This window comes from Camarhynchus parvulus, chromosome 2 (genome assembly GCF_901933205.1).
Source record: "Camarhynchus parvulus chromosome 2, STF_HiC, whole genome shotgun sequence".
NCBI lineage: Eukaryota > Metazoa > Chordata > Aves > Passeriformes > Thraupidae > Camarhynchus > Camarhynchus parvulus.
In genome coordinates this window covers 34,536,619-34,559,888 of record NC_044572.1, presented here as the reverse complement: position 1 = coordinate 34,559,888, position 23,270 = coordinate 34,536,619, and the positions used below count along the sequence as shown (strand labels likewise).

General features: G+C 39.2%; 1 protein-coding gene across 6 annotated transcripts in view; it reads right to left on the bottom strand.

Moving 5' to 3' along the window:
* Positions 1-23,270, bottom strand: part of CREB5 (cAMP responsive element binding protein 5) — a 256,976-nt gene that overhangs the window by 192,765 nt on the left and 40,941 nt on the right. For 3 of the 6 annotated variants that reach the window (XM_030967720.1, XM_030967729.1, XM_030967712.1), the window contains one exon: positions 9,320-9,441. In XM_030967720.1, coding sequence (XP_030823580.1) covers positions 9,320-9,441 — 122 coding nt within the window. Of the gene's footprint in view, positions 1-9,319; positions 9,442-17,867; positions 17,962-21,123; positions 21,196-23,270 lie in introns of all 6 variants that reach the window. The other 3 variants (XM_030967693.1, XM_030967684.1, XM_030967703.1) reach the window with 2 other exon arrangements.

The window sequence follows — 23,270 nt, the reverse complement described above, 5'->3', positions numbered from 1 at the left end:
AATCAAAAGGGGCATTAGTCATTTTGTCGAATTCCAAAAAAAAAAAAAAAAAACCTTTTCCAGGCTTATAATGATATTCCTATCCACATAAAGCATATTTTTCTATCAAGATTTCTCTTAATAATAGTATACCACAGAGGATCATTAGGCAGGAAAAAAGGGTCAGAGCAAGGATAACAAAGATGAAAAGAAAACTGCTGAGAGTTCACCTCTGCTGTTTATTTTGAGGCACACTTAAGATTCGAGTCAGAGAGTCCTAATTGTATTCAAAGATTTAGTTCTCTAAAGAACATAAACAAAACTAGCAAGGGGTATCAGCCAGAATAAAGCTTTCTTCATAATCATAGAGTAAGGTCAGCTTTTGTTTGTTCTTTTATATGATAATCTCCACTCTTTTGTGTTGACATTTAAATGTTTTAAAATGGAGAAAATAAGTATCTGAAAACTAATGGCCTATTTCTGCAGGGGCAGCTCTTTTAGCATGTTCTCATATTTTCTAGCTTCTTTTGGTTGTGCATTCTTTACAAAGCATTTTAAAGCCTTTACACCTAATCTAGGTTAGCATGCTCTGCTTAGCAGCTTATATCCATTGAAAAGCAAGGCAATAATCCATCTAGGTTTAGGGCTTTTTCATAGAACTGATGCAGAGCTGTGTCAATTTTAATGTCATGCTATGGAGAGTGCATGTAGCTCTCTCCACTTTAGAGGATTAAAAGTGACCTCTCTTACCAAAATCAATAAGGGCAGCTTGCTGTGACTAATAGGTTGTAGAAATTCAAAAGAGACGGTTTGTAACACTGAGTTCATTCTCCCCGTGTCTCTCCCCACCCAGCCCCAGACTGGCTGGCAGAGCTGCACTTTGACATGTACATTCACATGGCAACCCCATGGCTTTTCCCTTCCCAGGGACCAGACCCAGCCACACACAGTTTACTCACATTTCAGGGGGGAAAAAAGCTTAATATTGATACTGATATTTATTCAATAATAGTGGGTTTGGCAACTTCTGTAGAGAAGCATGTGAGAGAGAAATGAGGAAACTGTTAATAGGTATAATTTTTACCTCCCTGGTATTATTTTTAAAATACCCTCTTTTTACATATTAGCGAGACATCAACAGCTACCCAGATACTTCACATCACACGAGCACAGTAGGTTTTTTCTGGTCTCTGAACAATGCTTTTCTCCCTTCAGATCTTTGCCTAGTTGTAATAGGTTAAAAATTTAAATTCCATTAAAGTCAATGAAACTGCCCCAGAGATGTATGAGGCTATACATCCCACTCTGGCGTTCATTAACTGCCATCACATGTGACCAGTTGTTCTGGCTTTTTTCTTCTCTCCACCATTCCTTTCTTTACTCTAAAGTACATCAGATTTAAAAGTCAAATTTGTGCACTGCTGGAAATGGGACGTGCTACAGCATGCACAGCACTGCACACAGACTCACTTTACAAATGAGTCTTCAATTTTTCAGTTTCAAATTTTGTAAATCTAAAGAACACTAGCAACTCACACGTGGATCTCCCACTTTATGTTGAAGATACCCTCACTCTACTGGATGTCTCCGACTTCCAATTTCTCCTGCTTGATGTGCAAATTTAAAATCCTTACCCACAGTTCATAGCTTGTGGACATTTTCTCCACCTAACAATCACCATCATTGTCTTTATGCCAAAAAAACAAGACTTGCCTTGGGGAGCAAGGGAGAAAAGAGGCTGAAGTTGTGGGAGGAACCCAACTGTAAAGGTTTAGGAGTCCCTATGGAGGTTTATAAATAGTTGACTGCCATGTGCAAAATGTGAAAGAAACCCAGTCAGCAAAAGAGCTGTTGCTGTTTTGAAATCTTCTAAGTAAATCTATTTAGGCAGTAGACAGTGTTATAAACAAACAATAAATCAAGAAATTATTAGCATTTGAATTTTGGCAAGATAATAAAATGTGTAGGGGTATAATCAGCAAATAATAGGAAAGATCTGCAAGCAAACCCACCAATTAATGATAAATAGGACTTGGCTCTGTATAACTTCACCAATGTGGATCTCATTAGATGGCTGTGGGATCTGTTCCTGCAGCAGCCCTCTCCGAGTGAGGGAAAGGTGAGGTAACCGAAATGTCAGCACACCCAACCCTGGCGGTTCTTGGGCTCCAGGATTGTAACCACCTGGGCCAAAATGACAACCTTATGCTGCAGTGAAGGCCATGCCATGGTGTCCCAGGGTTTAACCAACAGGTTTCCTTGCCTCAGCTTTCGGACAATTGCTCTGCAATCCGCTTTCAGCAAAGGAGACCAAAAACACTCAGCTTCGCTCTCTGGAGAGAAAGGATCCTTCTTTCCTCGGTTCACCTTGCTTTATTAACAGTACCTGTTGTAGAGAGAAATGCCCCCAGGCAAGCAATATCACTTAAATAGATAAATAATTTGCACACCAGGCAGGGGGAAGGGAGAGGGGAAAGAGACCCTGCCTTATTAGACTCGAAACAGACACACCATGTTAATACGAAGGATCAGCATATGGTTCTAATAGGCTTTCTAAAATGATTTATCAGCTGTGATTAAGCCCTTGACCAGCATGTCTATCTTCATAAATAAAGGAAAAGTGCACCTTGCTCTGAAGTGTATCAGCAGTATCTTATTACCCACCCAACCATAGAGACTGCAGCCCACTCTGGGGAGCAAAGAGCTCGTGTTTAACAGCAGAGCTTATGCTCTAAAGAGACTGCCAAGATTTAGGGGTTTTACCTAACAGATAGACTTATAAAAATGCCACTACAGGAAAGGTTTATCCCTTTTTCATGTGCCATCCAGTCCATGCTGCTGAAACCTGAACTGGTAACAAGGAAACTGTGCCATTAAAAACATTCCAAGGAAGACCAAGGCAAAAGGCACAACTTTGCTGTGCTGCTGCGATAAAAAAAAATGTTAGAATGAAATCAGATAGGCCTCCTTTTGTTATGGGTAGCCAAAATACAGAAAACATAGCAAACCTCCAAACATTGCAAGAGGGTGACTCAGCTTCTTTGGGACAGAGACAATAATAAGAAGGAGGAAAGTGGACTGTCCTGACTGAGCTCTGAAGGATGATTCATCAGCTGGAATTTAGAAGAACATGGAAGGACGATAGTTAGGGAGGTTTAGCTGAATCAAAAATGTATGCCCTCAAGAATTGCCTTCCTGCACGATACAGGAACTTATTGCTGGAAAAGCATTCAGGTCTTCTCTTTGAGTATGAGGATCTAAACCTATAAATCCACTCAAAAGTCCATTCAAGATAAGAGAGTCCTGCCTGCCAGCAGAAGACAAGATGCTGTACGATGAGTAACAAGCCTAAATTAAAGCCTTGTGAATATTCTTGTGAATATTTCTTCAAGGTCACAAACAGTTTTGTCCTGACGGCTTTCCTGTGCCATTATGCAGGAAGTGTCCCTTTTGTAACACAGTCCAGTGTAGCAATGAAGCGTCTGGACACAGATACGTGCTCAAAACAGGACTCATAAAGCTGGGGACTGAAGCATCAACTGTGGAGCTGCCATCAGAGAAAATACAACAAACCACCACATGTCTACCATGAAACCTAAGAAAGTTAAGAAGCTAAAATCCAGCAAGCCTACCCATCTGGAGAGAGGAGGAGAGCATTCTTCCTGTCTTTAGCAACACTGAACAACAGCTGATAAATCTTTAACACACATGGTCTGTGGGATGCCCTATGCTGAGACCAAGGAGATATGGAATCAATCCGAGGCTTTGCCACAGACTTCCTGTGCAATTTTCAGCATGTCACTTGAGCCCAGATCCCTTATGGTAGCTCTCTGATTTACTCCTGCTTTGTTTCAGTCAGAGCAAGGCACCACAATGTCTTTGAGGGAGTCTATGAATCTTTTGGGGCCATGCTGCTAAAGAGATTTAGGAGCCAAATTGAGACAGAAAGCTGCTCTTTTGGCAGAATGGTGGAGAGGACCCAGATACCCTGCAATTCTCACTCCACATATGTGATTCCTTAGAGAGCTTGGTGCCACACTACAAAGGAACTCTGGAAAGCAATGTCCTCTGGAATCTGTTTTTCCCTTAGAAAATAAGAGACAGAGTATTTACCATCTTCATAGGAATACTGCAAAAGTTAATTTAATTAAGAAAAAAGGGGTGTTGCAAGCCAAAAAATGAACCCAAAAAGCAGATCAATAACCCAATACAATTAATGCATATGAAAATCCAGAATAGCCCTCAGAAAAACTCCGATACAGAGTTACAGTGTATCTTTCCAGTACTTCAATGAGTCACCCAGAAAAAATGTTACAGTGTGAGGATGCTTACATCTTTACAGATACAGATATTATATTTAGAGTATAGGAACTATTGTACTGAAACCTTTGAACGTGGGGTGATATTTTGGACTTTGAAGTTTAGAGTTTTGAGCTATCACCTTGACAACAGCTTAACTGATTGATAAAGTAACAGCTTGAAGTTATTACAATACATACAACAATGGTACTCTGGCCCTCAAGCACTGTATTAACATAAACAATTTCTAGTCTTACTAATTTCTAGTCTTACTTTGTGTCTACTATGACATACTGAGTATATAAGATACTTAATCTCAGTGGGAAAATAAGAAATTGGGGGCCCTTTGACTTAAAAATACGGATGGTCTTACATCATATTTAGACAAATGGAGGGAGAATGTACATATGTGCATTTATGATAGCATAATTTTTTAAAAAATCGAAATAGTAAGCATTTAAACATAGGTCTTTCCTTCCATTGTACAGACTGCCAGACAATGAGTCCAAAGTGCTCCAGGAACAGGCTCATGAGTTTGTTGGTTTGTATTATTTCACAAGTGAAATTCAGCCCTTTCAGAGCACTTGCCTCTGAAATGTGTACCAGCACACTGCTCTTCTCCAGGACCCTACTTCAGAGTAGGGTTTCAGAGTACTTACCAGGGAAAACTGGGGCTAATTTGTCACCCATCAGCCAAGCCAACCACCAAAATGAACCCTTAATCCCTGTTCTTTCACCAAGGGAGTGCATTGCCAGCATTACCCCATAGCCTATTAGTATTACAATACAGGTCTCTAAAACCCAAACACTCACACAATGTGCTTTGTCAACATATAAATATTTTTTCTTCTCCTATAAGGGTACATATGACCCCATACATATCACCCTTTCCTGGCTAAGGGTGATTTACTGCACTGCTAGTTTCAGCTGCTGTAATGTCAACTATTAAATACAGACAAGATCCTTTATGATTTTTCTGTATTACTTTTCAGAACAGAGCAAAACCTATGGGCTAGATACACATTGCATAAAATTTAAGGAAATGTGGAAATTAAGTTAATTTTTTCAAACTGTACTACTTTAGGAGCAGATTCTATCATTTTCAGCTTGCTTGAATTATATCATCTTTCCTACACTCATAGGCTGCAGTACCAAACTATGGCATTCAGCAATATATGCAAGAAATTTCTTCTGGAGGTCAGAGAGCTACGGAGCTCAGCATGAAATAGTGATGTGCTATAAGCTAGACAAGTGCATTTTATCTACCTTCTTATACTGATACACAGAAATATATACAGAAGGAGATCCTAGAAGATACAAACCAAATATAAGTCTTTCAAACACATCAGTCTGTAGCATCATCCCTTTTTTAACACAGCTAAACAGGACTTTTATTCCTTCTGCAGATTGAAATTATTTAACCCTTAAAGGCTTTGTATTTGGTTTTGTTCTGCTTCTTTACTGGACTACTTCAATTTGCTGATGCTTTTCTAGCAGTGAGGTGCCTGCCTTAGGATAGTACACTTAGAACAGGAACATTAGGCCATGTAGAGGACTAACGAGCTTCCTGAACTGACACTGAACAACCCACATTACAACCAAGCTGAAATTGAGAATAGCCATTTCCCTGCCTCATTTGCGTAATTTTTACATTATCTGAACCAGCACTGAACACTGGTGAGATTTCAAAGTTTCAGGATAAGTCTTAGGAAGTGATGCATCCAAACTTTAGCATACACAGAATGTGATTTTAAACATGCCCTCATGTTGAAAATATTCATCTCACTATTTGATGCAATACTCTACTTGCTACAATCAGCATATTTCCACTTTTTCTCATTTCACACAGGGATGTCAGGCTAGATGCATTTTAATAAAGTGGGTCCACTAAATTATTCAGAAACAGACCCTGACTCTTTCCATCTCTGACAGGATCCTCTCAGCCCCAATTCAATGCTCAAAACAAGATGTGACAACAGGGCCTATCCAGCAGCAGCAAAGGTCATGTGTTTGCAATTACAACCCCCTGCACATGCTTTGGATACCCAATGTTCCAGGCAGTGCAAGCCTAAAACCTGCAGCCAGTGGGCTGAAATGGCCATGTGATCCCCCAGTACTACCTGCCTTGTTGAGTTGGTTTGCAAGTTCTGTCTGGGTCTGAGCTGTCAATTGCTGTCTGCCTCAAGTTCCCAAGCACTTTGACATTTACAGTTTTCCAAGTAGAAATATAGTATAGGTATGCTTTTACCTGTGCTAATTTTGGTGGTGAATTTGGGAGGTAGGAGGCTTGTGTCGGGAAGAGTGCTGTCAGGAGGATGGAAAAGCCTCTTTCTCACATGCTTATCCATATGCTTATTGCTGATCTGTAGCATCCCTTGCCTTTAGGGACCAGGTCTTTCTCAAGGAGAGATTTCCAGCTAATATAGGATGGTATAAACAGCAGACAAGCCAAAACCAACAGCCAAACTCACTCCCATTTATAGCTTTATTTTTCCCAGTTCAAGTCCTGGAGGTCATCGTCATCATTATTGTTCCTTGAGTCCCCTCAGTCCCCAAGCAAAGGCTAATCCACATACATTGTCAGAGGTGGTCCTTGACAGATGATCTCGCTACCACAAGGCATACCAAGTACGGGAGGCATAAATAGACACTTCTTCCACTTTACACATAAGCAACTGTGGCAGAAGGATGTCAAGTGATTTATTCCTGGATAGGAAACTGGGATATTAATGCAAGTGCTTTCCACTCAATAGTACCTTTACAAAAAAGGTACACGTGGTGTTCCTAAACCCACACACTCAGAGCTTCACAGCTAATTTGGAAAGTCACCAATCTGCATAACCAGCTTCATCACAACAAATTCTCATGGATTATCCATGGGCTCCCACCCAGAAGAAAAAAAAAAAAAAAAAAAAAAAAAAAAAAAAAAAAAATGCAGCTACTTGAACTTTATCCTCTGACTTTTCAAAGTATGACTCTCAAGGAGCAAAAAAAGCCAATGAGAAATGAAAGTGTTTTTCTGTTACAAGATTTCAGTGTCAAGCTGTGTGCTAAGCCGCAGTGATATACTAAAATAAACAAAACTGTTTCTTTCAGAGTCCAGAGAAATTAATATGACCAAAAATATTTTTGGAAGACTTTTCTGTGCAGTGAGTAAGATTTCCATGCAGTTAACCTTAATCTCCATGTGCTGGTAGGTCCATTAGGCCAACACTACATCACACTCATATTCCAGGGATAGGCTGTTGGAAGCATTTCCTTAGGGACAGCTGCAGCCCAAGGAGTCTCCTTCTGTCTTGGCCTTTGTCTCTTGCATTTGTGCAAAGCCCTACTGGGGCCTGCTTCAGATTCCTATCTGACAGTCAGTCAGTAAAGTAAGAATGAACATACAGCAGACTAATTGGAAACACAGAGCAAATGTTACAGGTTAGCCAGCCAGTGGGACTTATGCCCCTTTCTTTTTCTTTCCTTTTCCTTTTTTTTCCTTTTTTTTTTTTTTTTTTTTTTTTTTTTTTTTAATTTCCCACCGCCATGATCACTTATTTGCTCCCTGGAGATCACCAATGGCAGCTGCAGGGGTTGGTAGGAGGGCAGAATAAGACTCCCAGAGACTGCTAAACAGCTGGAATTATCAGGTAACTTGATGCCCTTGTCTAGGTTTTAATCAGATTTTGCAACTATCCCTCACAAACTGAAATCTCTCTGCAACATCAAGCACTGCAGTCTGGGGCTAGCTGCACTCAGGTCCACCTCAGTAGATTTCTCCTGTTCTCCTACTCCTACAAAATAAACACCAGGCACAGAGAACAACTCAAAAATCCTGTAATGGATTCTAACTAAGACTCCCCTCATCAGAAGGGGAGTCTTAGTTAGAATCCATTACAAGATTCTAACTAAGACTGATTCTAACTAAGACTCCCCTCAGCAGAACCTAAACCGCAAATTTTTTAACAAGTCTAAAATTAGATGCATTTATCTCAATACATGGCTGTTTCCTAACACACAAAGCTGTGAGGGTCAGTCTGTGCTATTTTCCCAAAACTTGAACTCTCTCACGTTTGGACACTCTTATTCCTTGCTCAGCATACCATGACACAGCCCCTCTCCTCCTCTATCTGTCCCAGTCTCTTTCCTTATGAACCACAAATAAACAATACCTAGACTCCCTTCCTTGTAAGCCAAACCCAAGATGCTCCTGGACTCCCCTCTCTTTCTACAAGCCTCCTCTCCTGTTCTGCACCTCAGCATGCAGCTTTACCTCTTTTCTTGCTGGCCTCTCTAGTGCATTGAGCTCTTTTACGATTCTTTGAAAATTTTAACAGCACTTTAGAATCCCTGAAAGCACTCTTAACTGCCTTTGGATACAGGAGTACACTTACATAAAAGGTGGCCTATACAATTCAACCTGAAGTTCATTATACTGACAGAATAACTTAAGAATAAACAAAAAAAAAATACTAATTGAAAATGGGATCTGTTATCTGCTAGATGTTTCAAGTCAAAGTTTCCCAGCTCAACTTTATGAGAAATACAGAAACACAATAAAGCTGGTATTGATGATGAATAAATCCAAGGGCGCAACGTGTTGTGGAGGAATTTTTAAAAAAAGAAAAAGAAAAAAAATTTGCTCTTAAGTAAATACCCTTTCATAAGCCAAATTTCCCTGTAACATATTTGAGCCAGTTTGCAATCCTCACTTCAAAGATGATATAATTTTCCCAAACCTCTCCCTCAAGAGGTGTGTGGTTTGTGTTATAGTTTACTTAAAAGCAGAGACTTGGAATCAAACCCTGGCAAACACAGTTACACTTTTTTTTTATTATTTAATACTAGTTTTTTGTTGGTTTGGGGTTTTTATTTCTGTCAACTGCTTCAATAGTTTTAAAAAGCATGTCTCAATTTATAGTGCCACCTAGTTTCTAACCAAAAGGTTACTACTAGGTAGTAGAGCTCAGTCTGCTTTCTCACAGATTAAAGGACACTTCCTTTACCATTTCAAGGAATCAAAAGGGGAGGAAGGGCTTGGTGTGCTCACACTCACCCTTTTGTTGTTCTCTTCTTCTTGTGCCTTCCTGAACTCGTGCTCCAGGGAGCAGTCGATGTCGTTGAAGAGGCCAACTTCCTCACAGTTCTTCAGAAAGCGCGTTGGTGTGGGAGTCTGATCTGAGAACAAGACAAGAAATGATCATTGGTGTTCAATATTAAAAGGAGAGGGAGACAATTAAATAGACTTCCAGGAAAAGAGAGGTTTTAACCAAACTTCTCTTTGCCTTCCCACCCCTACCTACCACACCATCATTAAAAAAATCACACAGTACTGAATTTTGACACTAAACGCTGCAGGCGGCCATGCTTGCCATCAATGTCCAAAACTAGGCAGCAGTTATCATTTGGGCAGAAAGACAACAGCATGGGTTTTCCCAGGGCACATTACACAAGCGCATCTCCTTAACACGTATAAATGGTCATTAGAACTCTCCATAAACCTCCAAAAATAGGCTCGTGCAGAACAACGCACAGCGCATCTCGTAATGCACATTCAGACCACAGCATGCATGATAACTGCTGTGGATACACACTAGTTAATGCCTTCAAGTGCTCAAAAACCACATCAAACATACACATACTTAGCAAAAAAGGTAGCCATGGCAAGAAGTTTTGCTTCCAGCACAATTTTTGAAGGAAGAGTTAAATAACATATGGAAAAGCTATGAAAAGTGACACTCTGGCCATGAAGAAGCATCCATTTGCATTTTATACCTGAAAGTGTTGATAATACATGCAAAACCATTAAATTTGGAGTAAAAAAAATTTCAGTGCCTTAATCTCTAGGATTTTTCTGCCCTCTCAGAATTGATACATTTAAGGATTCTCATTAATGCCACAGGCAGGAGGGACTGAAGAAATTACAAGGTTTTCTTATACCTTTTCAAAAACCTGCAAGACACACAAGCAAAATTGCCATGCAGACTGTAGTTTCAGTAACTTCAGTTTCTTTCTTCAGGAAATGAAAAATCAAGCCCAAATTTGGGAACCGAAGACTCCCCAAAGCACAGGTCTGAGGCACCCCTATTCATTCTGAGTCTAGTTCTTAATAATTCCACCTTGGCTCCTTCTCCCCAGGGCTCTGTCCCAGCTCGAGATGCTTTCTACCTGATTTTACAGAAAGATTGGACTCACTTTGTTAAAAAATAATCTTCAGCATATCCTTGACTACTACCTATTGTTTGTATCTGTCATATTGGGTCAATTCTGACCTCAGAAAAAAGCTTCCCACTTCAACAAAGAAAAAATTGCTTTCTTGCACCTAGCTAAGCTGGGTCAAGTTCTAATATTACCCCCTTACAGCAAACAATTACTTAACACCATGAATTTTACATGATCAGGATAGAAATGCACATCAGCCCTTAATGAAGCAGTACAAAAGCAAGGTACACAAAAGAAAATGCAGTTTTCACTTAGAAACTAAGGGAGAGGATAAGCCTCCTCCATTATAAAGCCAGGAGAAGGCAATTTCCACCTGTATCAAGCATAGTCCTCCAGGTTTGACTTTCTCAGGTAATCCAAGGGCAAAGACACTCATTCACATTCATATTTCTGATGGAACATCAGATTGCAAGTTCTTAATGTTGAAATTCTTTTTTCATTTCTTTTGGCTTGAGCATCCTACTTACGAACATAAAGGAAACAAGCTTCAAGTATTTGGGAATGCACACTTATTTATCTATTACCTTTCAGAGCTAACTACTGTATTACCAGAGTTAGAAACAAAACTTTCTAAGAATCCCGCAAGAACTCAGCACAAGCAGATGAGTCAACAAGGTGCTGGCATTGATGAGAGCTGAGGACACTCAGCCCTTTACAGGTCCATATCCTAAATAAGCAGTGCCAGACAAATCTCTGAAGTAACCTCAGTAAACTCAGTAGATTTACACCAGTGTTGTTTTTGGCCCTTGGACTGGAGCTCGTACTGGAAATGAATGGCACTAAAATGCAGGAGAAATAGATTTAATTTCCAAAAAAGGATTAAATGCTACTTTAGTAAACAACACCATTCTTTTGTAGAAAATCAAAGACAATTGTCACTAAGCCTTCCTGGACTCAAAGGGCACGTTAGTATCTGAATGCGAGGTAAACAGAGGAAATGTTTTATTGTTAGAAGTGATATATCCATATCAAATAAGCAAGGTATCAATTTCATGGGCAAAATGAGAAACTACGGTTTCATAAAGTAGATGCCACTACTTTCACTAGAATCAAAAATTTCTTCAGAATTGCTTGAGCCCAGAATGGACCAAAAGAAAAAAAAGGTATCACATGGAAGTAAATCCATTTTAACAGTGAAAAAAAGCAAGCCAGAGCAAGAATGTAACTTCAAATGCACAAGGGCCTCAATGGCTTCCTCTCTCCACTCATGCTGAAAATCTGTCTTCTGCACCACAAGATAACCAATGAACTTTCCAATTAACTCTTTTAATATCTCAAAAGATCAAAACTGATAATGACACTGTTTACACCACCTACATATTAAGATGGTGATCTTATTTTATTACCTCCATCTCCCCATACTGCTACTGTAGTTCCTATGTTCCAGAAATCAGACTGGCAGGAATTCACATCAAGATTTTTGTTAAAACAGACAGCCCCTCATTTCTCCCAACTGAGGAAGGAGTACCACCAACTAGCTAGCCTAAGCTCCATCCACAGACCTCCTGGAAGTCAGCTCAGCCAGATGTAAAACAAGACCTGCCTTCCTAGTTCTAATACTTCAGCCTTCAACATTCACAGGAACCAGAAGGCCACAAAACATCTGTCTTTGTGAGGGCAGAACTGATACAGATCCAGACTTTAAAATGTTGAGACTTTGTGTAGTAAAGTAGTTACACTGCACATACACTGCACTTATTGGTCTCAGGATTTCAAGGCTCCCAAGTCTAATGAGCTTGATTTGCTCCTGAGCAACCAACTATTTTGTCTCTGCTAAACACCAGTTCTCCTTTAGGATGTGGGCAAATTAGTAGAAGAAATCACTCTCAACACCACAGAAATTCTTTTACCTAGATTAGGCAAACCTTTATGTTTTAATTGGGAGGAGTATCACAAGGGACACCCTAGCATAAGCTACAAAATCAGGTCTCCCAGAATTAATAAAATTTTCCTAATTCTCAGCACTTAAAAATGCATTAATAGTTCCAACAGCTTGTGCCTGACCTCATTGTTCCCTGTTGGTACAAACAAAGCTTTTGTTGCTATCACCAGCGCCCACAACTATTGCAGACTCACTGAGAACAGGGCCCTGATTTGTTGCACTTCAGCAACTGGATGAGCCAGACCCATCTGGACCAAAACTCAGACAGAGGCAGCACCACTCTCATTCCTGCTGAGGACACACTTTATTTAGGAAGCTGCTCTGCAGGCACACTGCTGCTCACACAACCCAGGGCTCTAATATTAGTCACAAACTGTATTTCATAATGGCAGCTTGGGATACAGGATTATCTGGGTTAACCCAAGATACTGATCAGCTATCCCAACATTCAACAGGTAAAAATCTTTCCATCCTCAACTAGTTCCATCCTCTAGAACTAATTTACTGTCCTTTGAGGCATCTACCTCTAGCCATCTGCCACTTCATAGGTAAACCTGTCATCTGATAATTATTTAGGAACTTTTTTCTATCTCAAATTCATCAACAGCCTAAACATAGATGAAAATATTGTTCAGCCTATTACTCAGGGGAATAATCAGCCTCTCTGATGACACAGCCATGACCAGAAAGGCTGCAAGAAACATCAAGTTTAAATAAGCCTCAAAAAGGTAAATGGACAATATATAAGCCCCAGAGCAAGCCCAAATGATCCCAAGTTTACCTACTGTATCTTACAGGAAGGGATTTCAGATGCACTCAGCAATCATATTCAGGCCAGACTTTCACACACTGTGTATATTTTGGTTGCTGACTTTTGAAAACCTGTCCTCAATGTCTGAAGTGATACCTGATTTTTCAGACTCATAAAAAAGATATGTGTGGTAAGGCAATGGGGAACTTGAAGTCTTCAAAAAAGTCAAAAGGTTCCATTATGTACTGACACCATTCGGCAATGCATGGGGGTTTCTTTGTTGTTGTTCATTTAGGGGAGTGGGGATTGAAATAATAGTCTCAGAAATGACACTCAGTCTCAATACATTGTTTTCAAAACAACAGCTCAGGAAATACAACATTAGCTTGCTATATAGAAACTTACTTGATTCATCCAGAATGTGTTTTGTAAAATTACCTTGAATTCTTGAGTTTCATCCCTCAAAACACAAAAGGCAACTTTAAAGAATGCTACCAGTTTAAAAAAGCCCTAGAGAACCAAAGGACACTTATTTGAAACAAGCTTTCATTTTGAGAAAAAAAAAATTAATTCTGATTTGGTGAAAGATACCTAACAGCCAAGCTGCAAAGTGTGTAACTTGATTCTTCAATTTTCTTTCCAAAAAAGAAAAAAATTGTTTAGTCTGATGTGCAATAATAATAGACACTTGGCTTGTTCAGCTGTGGGCTCTGTTGAAGTTATACACTTACCCGTGTTGTGCTTTCATACAATGATAACAAAGTCACAGTAATGGGGCTAGCACAGAAATTTGAAGGGCTGCCCATCAAGCAGCCACAAAGACAGAGGAATGTCCTGAGAAGTTCAGAAAGGTTTCTTCATTGATTTCACAGGTTTCCACCCAAGTGCACTGAGGAGTTCAACATCATAACACAACAACCAGGTGGAGAAAGAGGAGAGGAAGAAGAAGGGCACTCAAACATAGGTGGTGAAACTGCTCCCACCCAGATGAGGGCTACCAAGAACTTTACTGCCTAAATATGTACTCTTTAAAGCACAGGTTGGACTTTCCTGGAGGGATAAACATATTGGGTACAACCAATTTTTAAAGTCTTCTGGTCACTCTGAAACTGACCAGTAAATGCAAGAAAATGTTTCATTTCATTTTTGATAAGGGACACAGAAGCAAACAAGAAAACAAACTACACTATGAGTCCTCATACCCAATCATTTTGCACACCTCAAAATTCATGCCAAGATCAACCTCTCTCTGTAAACTACAAGGAGGGAAAAATTAAGGCAACCAAGAGTGATGTAAATTACCTCACTGGCACAGGCATTACTTGGGAAAAGGAATATCTTTGCACTACCTTTATTACAGGCACTTCTTCCATCTAGAGAAACTGTTTCTACCTCCACAGCGGGCTTTATCACCAAAACTCTAGAGGATTTGGTTTCATTAAATAGAATGAGGAAGGAAAAAAGGTTTCTGTGTAGATAATCCCCAGCTCCCAAAGTTCAGTCCCACAGGGCTTTTATTATTTCCCTGGAGGAAGCAATCTACTCTACAGACATTAATATTTTGGTGTTTAAACACAAAAGCTTTGTCACACAACACAATGTAGAGTTTCAAAGCAATGCAAACACAGTTCACTCTCTACAACAGCAAAGAGCTGATATCTATTTCAGTCAATTTAACTATAAAGTTGCCTGCAATGGTGACTAGCATGCAAAACTTACATAAGATATCCTGTGTTATCTCAAACAGCTCTTTTTTAGCTGGAAAGACGGAAATGGAAAACAGCAATGACTCTCTGCCCATATTCTTAACAAGACTTTCTAACAAACAAAAATAAAATATATATAACAAAGAGGAACAAATAACATTAATTCTAAAAGACAGAATTGTGTTGTCAAGTTGTGCAACAAAAGTATCACTTGCATTTTAGCGCAATGACTCTAGTGGATTTTCCTTCATCTATATGGTCAGAGAACAGAAAGCAGTTTGGTGTACATGGGTATCTGGAGTTTCTGAATTGGTTCAAGAGATTGGTGGAACAGATTTAATACAACTTGGTCTTCATAAGACAGCATGAAAACAATGGCAGAAAACATAGTGAAGGTAGTTGGTAACTTGGAAGCTCCTGGAAAGATATACCTGATAAACCAGCGCAGCACCAATTGCTGCAATCAGGTCATGCACCATTGTTTATTAGACACTGACCCCACCTACATAACAACATACAACTTCACATATAACATAATTTTACCTCTCCCTTAGAAGCTTATATTTCAGATCCAAACACAGATTTCACACAAAAAACAAGTTCCTTCTTCCCAAGTCATATTTTGCTAAGTTTCTAAGACATCTTGTACAAAACCAACAGTTTCAGTGCCTACTTCCAGGAACAGCTTATAGAAAACATGTTTAATGTGTGTTAAATATTACTGATATTATAGTGAACCCAGACTGTGGATTAAGCTACCTCTGTAAATAGGGTAAATAATTTTAATGTCTACCTGAAAGCATACAGTGTGTTATTTTCATGACTAATTGTTAATAATAAATGGATCATACACAACAAATTAAAAGATAGTATACCACATACTGGATAAAAAAATTATGAAGTCTGACTTCTAGGCAGCTTAGAAGAAAGAGTGGGGGGGAAAACTAACACTGCACCTGGCTTATTACAGGGCAATTGCTGCCGCAGTTCTTTGAACCTAATGATGACAGGAACATTTTTTTAAAAAGAGTCACTTAAGCAAAAATGCAAAAAACAAGGAAGACATGAAGACAAATGTCTAAGAGAAAAGTATGTCTCTTTTCCCCTTTTATCATTAATTTTTCATTCTGAAATCTAAGAATAAAACATCTTAAACTTTAAGGTATTTAGATTTCCCCAGGGTTTCAGTGGGTAATGAAACAACTATTTTTCAATGTCTTCCTGCAGAGAGTAGATGATCTATGACGCTTCCTGAGTAGGGACTGCAAAATGCCAAACAAATTCAGCAAACAAACACAAAAAGAGGAATCAATACACCAGCAGAATTTGCCAGGGCATTATGATCAGGAACATTGGCCATAGTCCTTGGGAACACGTGTGTCTTTTTACTCTTTCACTACTACACAGGATCATCATAAACAAACCTCAAAGAATACAGCCCTTAGAAGCAATCTTGGAGTCTTTCTGGCCAGAAAATTCCACATTAGTATGTACAGCTGGCTAACTGCAGGTTTAGGGGGCCCAGTACCAGTGGTAGTGCTGGAAGACAGACATGGTTTTTGCTTAGGAAAGCAACCCATTGCAAGGAGCAGGGTGGCTAAATCACAGAAGTTACCAAACACAAATGGAGCTACTCTGCTCAGGGGATTCCTGATGACAGAATAGATTCCTTAAAAACTGCACTCGAACAAAAGTCTTGCCAAACAGAAAGTTTTAACAAAAGCCAGCACTTGCACAGGGTGAATGTGCCCACAGCACAGATGTCTTCGAGCAGTTTCACTGCCAAAGGACACAGCCAAATGTAAAAGCAGCTTTTCCTCATTTGTGCTTGCAAACACAGGATTCTGTGGGCATAGCTGGCACTCAGGCACTTTACAAGGCCTAGTCTTCAAAATGCTGTGTACTGTTTCTTTCTAAACTTAGTCCACTACGGGACTTTAAAATGAAAAGCAAAATAAATTCTTTTTGGGAAAAAGGCTGTCTAACTTTTCATTGGTGCCCAAAGTCCCAAAAAAAAAAAAAAAAAAAAAAAAAGACTTGAATATTTGCAAGCCATTGTTACTTCATTATGATTTTCATAAAAATGGAAATAGTTTAACCAGAAAACAGTTAGTCTGCTGGAGTCCCTTTAATAAATATACATTTGCATCTGAAATGGCACAATTTATCTTGAAGAAGCCTATTGCAAAAGACAAATATCAAACACTACTGAACATCCACACACACATTTGCATCACAGAGGGGATTCTCTACCATTACTTTGAAACCTGAAAAAGTCTAGAGATACTATTCTAAATAGTCCACTACTAGCCCAAAGAATAAACAATAGGAAAAGGAATAGGAGAGGAAAGAAGTAAAATGAAGGGCTAGCTTCACTTCACCCAACACTGACTGAAGGCCAGAAAACCATTGATATGTGGTTACACAGACAAGAGCACAGAAAGACTACATAAGAAATATTCTACTCAAGAAATTATAGGGTACAATTGTACCTAATGCCAAATAACCCTGTCTATGAAGGGGGAAGTGCAGAGAGAGATGGGGAAAGAGCACTGGATATCACCCCCTTGCTCACCTTTCTGGTTATGGCTATTTACAGGGGGCAGTTCCTGAGTCACCACACAGGCAGCTCACACAGTGTGGCCTCTTCCAGGTGCTGAAGGGAGTCTGTCCAGCCTAAATAGCAATTCTTCCAGCAACAGCACAAATGCACTTCATTAACACTCGCACTGCTGGGCTCCCAAGTGACATACAGTCACTTAAGTGCCTGTATTTCACTGGAAATCAATGATAGAGCTGCCAGCCCAAGGTTCAGTGATTTCTTTCCCTCTCATGGCAAACTTGTATGAAGGCAGAAGAATGGCAACTGTCTTTTTATTCAAATATACGCATTCTAGCTCAATCCACCTCTCCTTGTTATTTAATTGGATCTGGAGTTTTTAAAACCAATCTTGGAGTCATTTTGCCAGTAGCTTTCCAATAGAGTCATGCTTTCAACATCATCTGAATAGTTATCTCCACTCTTGAATTCATGTCTTCTTACCTGATAACATATTATCTGTTTTTATTGAAGGAAACTTCAAAGTCATTTCATGTTTGTGCCTGTGAATCATCAGATGATCCTCTGTTGGAAAACGCTGTCAGGCAAACACAGAAAGAGAGAGAGGAAGAGAGAAAAAAAAGAAAAAAAAAGAAGAATTTAATTCTCTAATAAACTTTTGGCATTGGACAGAATTTCAAAAATGAGAGACAGAAAGAAATTTATCCAGCTAGAAATGTGTCCAAATGGCACAGGAAACAGAATATTTGAAAATACAAGTGAGCATGAGTAACAAATAGCTGTACTTGATTTAGAAACACATTTGCTGCTGTGCTCTCTGGGGTCACAAACCGTAAGGTGTCATGCAACTGCTTGGAAAAAATTACAGTCCAAGTTTTGGATTCTAAGGGTTTCAGACACCCACTCCAGCTACCACAGCTTCACAAGTCACCACGTGCCTGAACATCTGTGATAGCTGCTGCTCTGTATGCTCTTAGCCCACGGCAAATGCTAAGTAATGAGGCAAATCTTAAATCACTTTACTGGATTTTTCTGCTTTTGTGTCTTTCTGCAACATATATCTGATGAACAGCTATAAAAATAACTAAATAAGCCAGCTTTTTTCTATCCAAAAGTATTCAGGCAAAACACATCTTTAATTTTGGAAATATCTGATACTTTGACTTGATTTGAAGCGGCAATGAAATGGTGCACAGTTTTATAGCAGCTAGTTATGACCCTTTATGGTACTAAATCAAATTATTCTCCTTTGTCAAGCTGAGAAGGTGGAGAGAAGTTTTTTGTAAGAAACTAATCAGTGTGCTAAGTTTGTTTTACAATCTGATTAGAGACTTATACAAGAAATAACTTCTTTGGAACAAAACAAAGAGACAAGCTTGAATAAACTCTCAAGCACTTGCACATTTGGGCTCAAACAGCAGAATGGTTCTGTGAAGTTTCCTTCACCAGAATGTGCATATACAGAACTTTGCTCCTAAGAGGTTTCAACTGGGTTATTTCAGGACTACCAAAAGCCAAAAGTAGTATCACCAAGGCTTGAGGAAAAAAAAAATTAAAAGCAGCTCTTTAAAGCAACAGGTACATAGGAGACAAAAAAAATGGCAACAACAGAGCTAAAGGGACCTAATGGTTTCAACACAGTATACTCTTGGCTAAGTGACTTTGCTTGTGGCTGAAGTATAAATAATTGCCATATGTTACACCTTCTGAGAATCCCTCTAAACCCATAGACAAAGCAGCATAAATAATGGAATTGAATTCTCTGGGGGGGAAAAAGGAAAAAAACTGGAAAAGAAAGAAATCCCAAAGATCTTTTTCTCACTGTGAAATCCTGGTTCACTGCTTACTCATCTGGAAGAAATGCAGCATTAGGAATTTATGTTAAGAACAAAGGGAATATCTGAGAAAGACTTTGCTCAATGAAATCATGAAGGGGGTGAAAAAACCCCCACATTTATTTTGCCTGAAAATGGATTTTCCTTCATGGATGCCACGCTCTCTCTTCATGATGAAATCAGCCAGCTTAAACAGGGTGTGTGGCAACAGAGGAGAAACTGTTTCTCCAGCCCAGACTTCTCTGTCCTTTTTCTAAGTCTACTTTCTTCCTTATGCAGAAGGTTGACTCCATCAGCCCTCAGCACACATCTGCAGGGGCCAAGAGAGAAGCCCCAGCCAGCTTAGCTGGACAGCAGCTCTGCATTATGCACTTGTGTCAAGTCCTCATTTATTACAAACAGGGGTCATGTTGGGGAATGGGAAGTTAAATGTTTTTTAAGATGGAATTTACATCTACTTTGTTCATCTTTCCAAATTGTAACAGCATGCAACCAAAGTTGCTCTCTGAACACCTAAAAGAGCTTGTCTGGACCAGCTTCTCCTCCACTGAGGAAACTAATTAAGAGTTGACATGAAAACACTCAAGTCCACTGATTTCAGTGGAATTTAGTTTCATCAAAAAGGTAAATAAACATCACAATTAAACTCAGACACTTTTATTCAACCTCTGTGACAGAATGGTGAAAGTTTAACTCTGAATGTGGAAATCTAAAGGGACATATTCTCAGCCTGAGGGATTATCAGAAAGATGCACTCTGCCTCCCATAGAAAAACTCCCACTTAATGAAACAGCAAAGCCACTCAGCCAGTTGTTAACTGGACTGAAGGCTTCTGCCTCTCCTTATTTCAGCTCTTGGCAAAATCAACACCTACACTTCATTAACAGTCACCCACCCCTCTTCCAGAAGAACCTAAGGAGTTGTAAATATCTTACCCAGCTGAAATCTCCCAACACACAGTTGAAACAGGGAAAGGTTCACTAATTAAGAGAGGAGGACTCTGGAAAATGGGTAAGCTGTATCATATGTCAGGATGCACACAGGAAGCCCATGGCAAAAGCCCGCAAGATGACCTTGTCTGAAGATTTTACTCACAAACTCTTGTTACTAAAACAAATTAGGGTCAGAAGTGCCACACATGGAACTTCTCTCACCACTGCAAAATCACTGAAAAAACCACACACACCCCAGTTCAAATCTCAGCAGGTAAAATCCTTGTCACTTCAGGGTATTTTTAAGCTCATTAAACATCTAATGTTACAAGTCAGGTTTTGCCCTTGGTGACATATGGCAGAGCGCCAGTCAAAAGGACAGGAATCCCAAATGCACAACCTGGGGCAAAATTTATCTACAGGTTGCATTTTCCACAGAAAATATTTAGTAGGAAGATGTCTTAAAGACTAAAAATAACTAATTAACTAACTAAATAAATAAATAAAAATCAGCTAATAAGATATCATTGTATTTAAGTATTTAAAATAGAAAGAAAACCGCAGGAGAGTTAGGGCCTTCCAATAGCAACATAGAATATTCCATCATACATCTCAGCAGAAGACAGATAAATGTGTCCTGCCTAGAGTGTCCTCTCTTGATAGTCCCTAAAGGAATCTGCAATGCATGTCTTGAAACATTAGGTTTTGGGATGAGAAAAGTCACAGAAGCAGCTTGAGGAGCACTTGTACCATCTCACTTTTGACTGGCTGCTCTATTTGCTTGAAATATTTTGCAATAGTGTCTTGTGGGAAAGGAGAGAATTGAGGGGAAGCAGGTCTTAAAAAAAAACCCACACAAAAAACCCCTGACACACATATTATTATTAGACATGTGTTAATATATCAGGAGGCATTATACAAGCCAGAGCTAGTGCTGAGGACTCAATTAATATCACCGCTGACTCCACTCACCTGTGAGCAGCCTGGGGCACTGCAGACAAAAGGCCTCTCCTGCTCCAAGTTCATCTTTGAATCCTCATAAATCTACATGTTAAAAGGGGAAGGGGGAAAGAAAGGGAACCTATGAATATATACGTTCTAAACTTCACACATGCATGCAACATACAGAAATGGCAGTTTGTGCTTTTATTTCAAACTCCACAAACACATCAGAACAAAGTTTTCACACTCAGAGTACCAATTTTGCTAATACTCAGCAGGCTCTCTAGAGTCTAAGTTCTTATTGCTCCTTCCTGAGCATCAATTTACTGTTAAGAAAGAAATAAAGTTCAGCTTTCACAGCATAAATCTGCCTCAAAAAATAGCATATGTTCAGTGTTGTTATTAGATAAGACCGTGGCTTCTCAGAAATATCTCGAATTAAAGGTTTTTACCTTTCCTCCTTCAGTTCCTGCTGAACAACATTAAAACCAGACATCTAGGTTACTTCTGAGAAAGAGCCCACTTTTTGAAGTTTTGCATCCATACTGTCTGATATTAATCACTTAAATACATTACATCCATGCTCTCCATGCACATAAGGTAACTGTGCATCCCCATCCTTTAAAAGGTCAACTAGAGCCTCAGGAGCTTCAGCAGTGAAGTTTTGTCTAAAACTGCATTTCCACATAGCAGTTCCAGTCCTGTAACCTTGAACTCAACCCTGGGGGAAAGCTCCCAAGTCTTAAATAAAGGCAAAGTGTGAAACATTCACCCTCAGAAGGCAGTTATGCGCCTCAATTCGAGTCAATACTAGGGCAGTGTCCCTGAGAAAAAAAAAAAAAAAATTTAGTAAAATTCTAGGGAGTAAAATAAGTAAATCATTTATTTGGGAAATGTTTTCAGCCTGTTGGAACAACTGTTTTTACCAGCTAGAATGTAGTGGCTGACCCATCTTAAAGCAGATGACTTATGTTTAGAGATTCCCTGAAATCCCTTAAAACAACCTCACCACAACCTCTTTTAGAAAAATATCTGGGTGTTGTTTGGGTAATTTTTTCATGACCCAAAGAGAAATATCTTGGTGGAGAAGCAGAATTTGATTTTATAACTGCAAAAGTCTGCAGAGGGACAGGTGGTAAAATTGCTCAAACCCACTGAATTTTTTTCAAACTGCAGTTCATTTTTCCTATCATCAGAAGTATCTTTAGCATGCTTACAGTTGAGAGTGTAATTCACCATTAAGCTGTACATCAGCCAGACCCATACTTGCCGCAATTATTTTCACTGGATGATAACGTTTTCTTTTTAATTAAACTTCATTCTGGCGGACATTAGCCTGACAGTATATTTTCCTAATTGTGACATAAAAAACTCCACTCTGTCTGACTCCACTGACTCCTAGAAGCAGAATCCAGAAGTGAAGGATTTCTACTTTCATTTGCCCTTCAACTCCACAAGGACACTACTCCCAAAAGTTGATAATAAGCATCAAATGATCTTCCTGATATGGGCATCTCTACCAACATCTGGCCTGAGACAAATGATTTATAATACAATAAAGTGTCAAGAAAGATCAGGCATAACTTATGTATCCACACAAGGCTAGAACCGAAATAACTAAAATTGTACCTAATTTACTCCTTTAAGATTATTCATATCCTGTTTTGATTTAACTTACAGCTATGTTAAACTGAAATAGGATACTCATAATCAGAAATGAAAGAGTATATTCGCATACTAAAATAACTTAAGGTGTTAAATTACTTCTAATTTCAGTTATTTCAGTTCCAGACTGTGCATAGACAAGCTCTTCAGAGATGAAGCCATAAAAATACTCTGAATTACACTATCCTGTCTCAAAGAAACAAGCAGCAGAGAGATAACTGACTAGAAAAACAAACCCCCGCAAAAAACAAAACCAGAACCTCCAGCTAAGCTAGATTTTTAAATCCACCTCTATTTATGGGATGTGACCCCAGGCATGTTGTCTTTCCTAAAGACAACTTTTTCCTTTACAGAGAAAGAAAAGATAAAAAAAAGGAAGCTATGCATGGATAATGAAAGGCTTTATTTAATATCCCAATTGCTCCTGCAACTGAAGCACTGCCAAAGATTTCTGTTACCCCTTTTTCCCCTCCTCAGGGGACAGTGACAACAGCATTTTCAATAGCAAAACA